The sequence below is a fragment of the Abramis brama genome, assembly GCF_963993115.1.
Source record: "Abramis brama genome assembly, chromosome: 13".
NCBI lineage: Eukaryota > Metazoa > Chordata > Actinopteri > Cypriniformes > Leuciscidae > Abramis > Abramis brama.
This window is the reverse complement of record NC_139975.1, coordinates 2,990,261-2,995,210: the sequence shown is the minus strand read 5'-3', so window position 1 is coordinate 2,995,210 and position 4,950 is coordinate 2,990,261. Positions and strand designations below refer to the sequence as shown.

General features: G+C 38.4%; 1 protein-coding gene across 3 annotated transcripts in view; it reads right to left on the bottom strand.

Annotated features, from left to right (window-relative positions):
- Positions 1-4,063: 4,063 nt before the first annotated feature.
- Positions 4,064-4,950, bottom strand: part of LOC311094890 (interferon regulatory factor 2-like) — a 29,119-nt gene continuing 28,232 nt past the window's right edge. For all 3 annotated transcript variants that reach the window (XM_084133092.1, XM_084133091.1, XM_084133093.1), the window contains exon 9: positions 4,064-4,950. This exon is cut by the window's right edge and continues 198 nt beyond it. In XM_084133092.1, coding sequence (XP_083989218.1) covers positions 4,870-4,950 — 81 coding nt within the window. In that variant the 3' untranslated portion in view covers positions 4,064-4,869.

The window sequence follows — 4,950 nt, the reverse complement described above, 5'->3', positions numbered from 1 at the left end:
TGTGTGATGCGGGGAGAGAGAGAGAGAGAGAGAGAGAGAGAGAGAGCACACACACTGGACGGATACTTCATGAGGACTTTTTTTTTCTTTTGTTTTTTTTCTTGCAGATACTTTTTAATATTCTAATTGCACTGTTACTGTTGTCACATGTTTGAAAAAGATGGCAAATCGATGTGTAGACTGAGTAAAAATAAATATGTTAAAAAGAAAAAGTGCAGTCTCTCCTTTGGCTGCTGATTGCTTGACTCTGATTGGTTGACGAACGTTCTAAGGCAGGGATGGGCAACTTCGGTCCTGGAGGGCCACTGTCCTACAGAGTTTAGCGCCTCCAACCCTGAAAAAATCACCTGCCTGTAATTTTCTAGTAATCCTGAGGACCTTGATTAGCTTGTTCAGGTGTGTTTGATTAGGGTTGAAGCTAAACTCTGTAGGACAGTGGCCCTCCAGGACCGAAGTTGCCCATCCCTGTTCTAAGGTGTGCAATTATTTTCAGGGAAACCAGAGCCCGTCTACGGAGAGCCTTGGCACTTCCTATTAAGTCCTATTGTACCGAATTGTGGTTGTAGTTCCACTAGAGTTCCACTGGAGGTGATCGCGGGCGAGTGCAAAATGAATGGGAGTCTATGGGGCTAGACGGCTAAATTTGTCTCTTTCACCCGATTGCCGTTGAGAAATCTCAGATTTGATTGTAGGTTTTGCAAGTTCAACATGGGTTATATCTCCTTTCGAATACAACATTCAAATTACTAGACAAAAAATTATATCTTGAGAAAAGTGGATTTTGAGGGGTATAGCGCCATAGACCTCCATTAATTCTGCACTCGCCTGCGAGCGCCCCCGCATGGACAGAGACGTGTTACTGCAGCCAGTCCAGAAACCGGAAGTAACCAGAGAGTGCCAATTCTCTTCCTATTAGACATTCTCTGGGGAAACGCAGGGGCATGTTCAAGTTCAAAACGGTGCGCAACCTTTTGCTACGGTTTCCGGGTTGAACGTCATGTTTTCTGGAAACGGCGTGCACCGGTGTGCAACGGGGTTTGAGATACGTTTTCTCTTGTTTGGTGGGTGTGTCAGAACTGCAGTCCAATCAGCAGCAACATGTATATAAAGCACGTGGTTTTAAAGTGAACTTGCATAATGGGTTCAAGGAAAGTAATTTACAAATGTGTTCGATTTAGCTCGGTATACGCAACAACTGAGGATATTAGAAGACATGTTTGTCGAAAGTTTTATTGTAAAAAATATAGGATATCAACATAATGATGTAGTTTATATTTTTAGCTTCATTGCAAGTGTATTGGTATAGAAATAAACAATGGTAATTAAGTGCTTTTCCTAAAAATGAGAAAGAAAATACAGGGTATTAAAACAGTATGAACTACAAATAAAGTCAGTAGGCTATGTGAGGCTAAATAGATGTGTTTTAGTCTGAATTAGGTAAGATGTGTGCTTCCATTTCAGTTTCAGCAATCCCTTCACTCGATTGGGATGTTCTCTTTTGTTCTGGGCGGCAAGTGCAGTAACTGTAACATCGGGCATATTTTGTAGTATTAAACACATATTTATACCGACTTCATCAGGCTCCGAAAATTCTTCACAAAGAACACAAAGAATGGCCTTCTCAGCTGCCATAGTTGCAACTCTTGCGTCATCAGAACAGTGTGTTCAACGCGTCACCGTTTCTGTTTAAAAAACGTTGTGCAACGTTTTGTCTGGGGCTGAACGCAGGACTAAAGTAGTTTCAGCAGGTTTTGACCGCATTACAGTTTCATATCACTTTGCCAAATGATTTTGCACTTTCTGTAAAGCTGCTTTGAAACAATATGTATTGTGAAAAGCGCTATACAAATAAATTTGAATTGAATTGAATTGAATTGAATAAAAATTTGAATTGATTTCAGTATTATTTCAAAGGTCTATGTTGCAAAATGAATCTCCGTCACCCTGATAATGAACAGGGTCCAGTTATATAATCAGACTAGTCTTGCAAGTTAGTGATCACATTTCTTTCTTTAAAGTCCCCCTGGCCTGTAGTCAATAATTTTATTCCTTAAACTCATCTTTGATCAACAAAACGACATATTTAAAAGTTTTTTCCTTGAAAAAAATTCTTCATGCCTTAAAATATCTTGAATGTAACTCGACACCCTTGCCTCATTTAGTACACAATATGCAAATGAGCCCCGCCTCCACTCACTCACTCAGCTCAGAGATCCACTGGTTGACGATCACACGTTGATCTGATTGGTTACAAGGTAGTTTGTGACGTCAGAAACACCAGCGATTTCAAAGTGTGTTTTTGAGACTGTCTTTGGTTCACTGCAGTTTTAAGGAGAAAATACTCAGCAATGGAGTCGACTTATGAATTTACACATGGTTTGTCTTAAAGCATATTAAAAACACCACATAGACATATAAACAACATTAAAAACTGGATTTTCACCACAGACTTTAAGTTAAATGTAAACTTAGATTGGTCTAATTTGAAATCAAAAAGTCAGACTGATTGCCCTCTTGACTAATCACTAGTTGGTCATACTAGTAGTCACAGTATTATAATGAAGTAGCCTACTATTAAACTGTACAATGTAAACGAGTTCAGAGGATTCCCAGACCCCTCCATTATGCACAGCAAGCAGAATCTGTTTACCTCCATTCAATGATTAATTAACATTTGGTATCTGACGTCGATTTGAACTCAAATGAACTTGGCCTGAAAACATTTGGCCTTCATTTTGCTCGTCTACACAATATATGATCTGAACACTACTGACCTCTTGTGTCTGAAAACTAATAAAGCAGAAATATTAAAAACAAGCTGACGTGTGTTTAGTCCGCCACTGGGTTGTGCAATAACCTTAACTTTATGCCCTCATTCAACTACTAAATCCTGCTAAATAAAGAGGCATTACACCACATTCATTCATCAGTAACAAAGTGATTATGATTTTTGCTCGGCGCGTGTCAAAAAAAAAATATATATATATATATTTTTTTTTTTTTTTTGTTGTTTTTTTTTGTGTGAAGTTTAAAGTGTGATTTAGCACACGTTTTGTGTATTTGCATGTGTTAATCATAGATCTGAAACTAACTGACGAGTTTTAGATAAACCCCGTCATTATTCATCATATATATATAAACACACACACACACACACACACACACACACAGAGAGAGAGAGAGAGAGAGAGAGAGAGAGAGAGAGAGAGAGAGAGAGAGAGAGAGAGAGAGAGAGAGAGAGAGAGAGAGAGAGAGAGAGAGATTGAAGAAGAATCAGCAAAAAACTAATAAAGTACACAAAAATGCCTTTTAGTCCCTGACTGGGTGGACTTTTTTTTATCTTTCATTTAATTTATTGGAAATTTTGGAAATTATTTTTATAAATGGTTACATTTATTTACCCGAGCTTGACTAGATTTTTCCCCCCTATCATGATTACACAGATTTTTTATTTTCTACATTTTATGATGGCCAAAAAGCACTGAATACCAGAAATGACATTGTGAATGCACGGTACAAAAATGTTTTCAAGTTCAAAGTGTGATTTAGCACACGTCTAGTGTATTTACTTCTATATGTGTTAATCACAGATCTGAAAATAACTGACGAGTTTTAGATAAACCACTAGTCATTATTCATCATGAGAGTTGATGCAGATGTCAAAACTACAGACGCGATATATGCAGGAAATCAAAATTATTTTATGGAATATTATAGTATTTATTTTAAATGATTTATCGGTGCACATCATTATTGTTTTAATAATCTTGAATGAGAATAAGTTCCTCTCGCAGCATCTCTTCTCTTCTCTGATGATGTGGGCGGGGCAACCTGTCTCTCACATGAGATCAGCCAATAGCAAACCACAACCATCCAATCAAATCCACACAGACAAAATCAAGCCCCGCCCACATTTGTTCTCGTTCCGGAAGCGTTTCACTCGGATATTCAGAACAATAGGAAATAAAAGAAGAGACATGAGAAACTAATTCAATTGCTTTCCAACATCCAAACTAATCAAAAGCAGATTTGAGTAAAACAACCAAGGAAAATGACATAAAAATACAAACAGACCAAGAGATTCTCTTTAATGTTCATCAGTACAGACAACACAGCAAACAACCCAACTCTGACCCAACAGTGTAGTCTGTCATTTATTCTCATGATCACATGATTTTATACACCAGAATCTTGAGGAAATCATTACAGAAGCCCTTGTATGTGTATAAAGATCGCACACATTATCCGGGACCTGAATATACACAGCTGTAGACGGACACAAGACAAGCAGGACACATATATATATATATATACACACACACACACATCTTTTTACGTTCACATACAGTAGAAAGAGACACATTAAAAAGATTACATTTTTCCTTTTTTTAAAAAAAAACAAAAAAACAAAATCATAAAAACAAGTGCTTTTTTTCCATCATAAAAACCACAAATTCACACAGGATTTCTTACATCACATGTCCTATAATGTAAAACGCCATTGCATAAAGGTATAAAAATATATATTGGCTCGCACTGGAGGTCTTAAGATAAGTTAATATTATGCTGTTTATGTGCATATGCTTTTTCTGGTAAAACGTCTTGATTGCGAGCGGCTAAAGTCACTGATTCTTCTCCATAAGGTGCTCGGGCGGCTAAAGGCAATTAGGCAACGACCCCTCCTATTTACACATTCAGAATGGCTTACGGACTCCTAAATCTCCCTGAATTTAAGCTCACGTGTCACTTCCTGTTTGGGAGGATGTGGTTCACCTCCCGTGGGATGGTCCATGTGTGTCCCGTGAGCTCATAGGTCCTTGATTCAAACCGATGATAGTGTTCTCCACGTGTCCACCTCGGGTTCGGTCATCAGCAACTCTTGACGGAGGACTTGGACACGTCTGGGGTTTTCATGATGACGCTGGCGCGGTTCTCGTGGGCCGCCGGCGG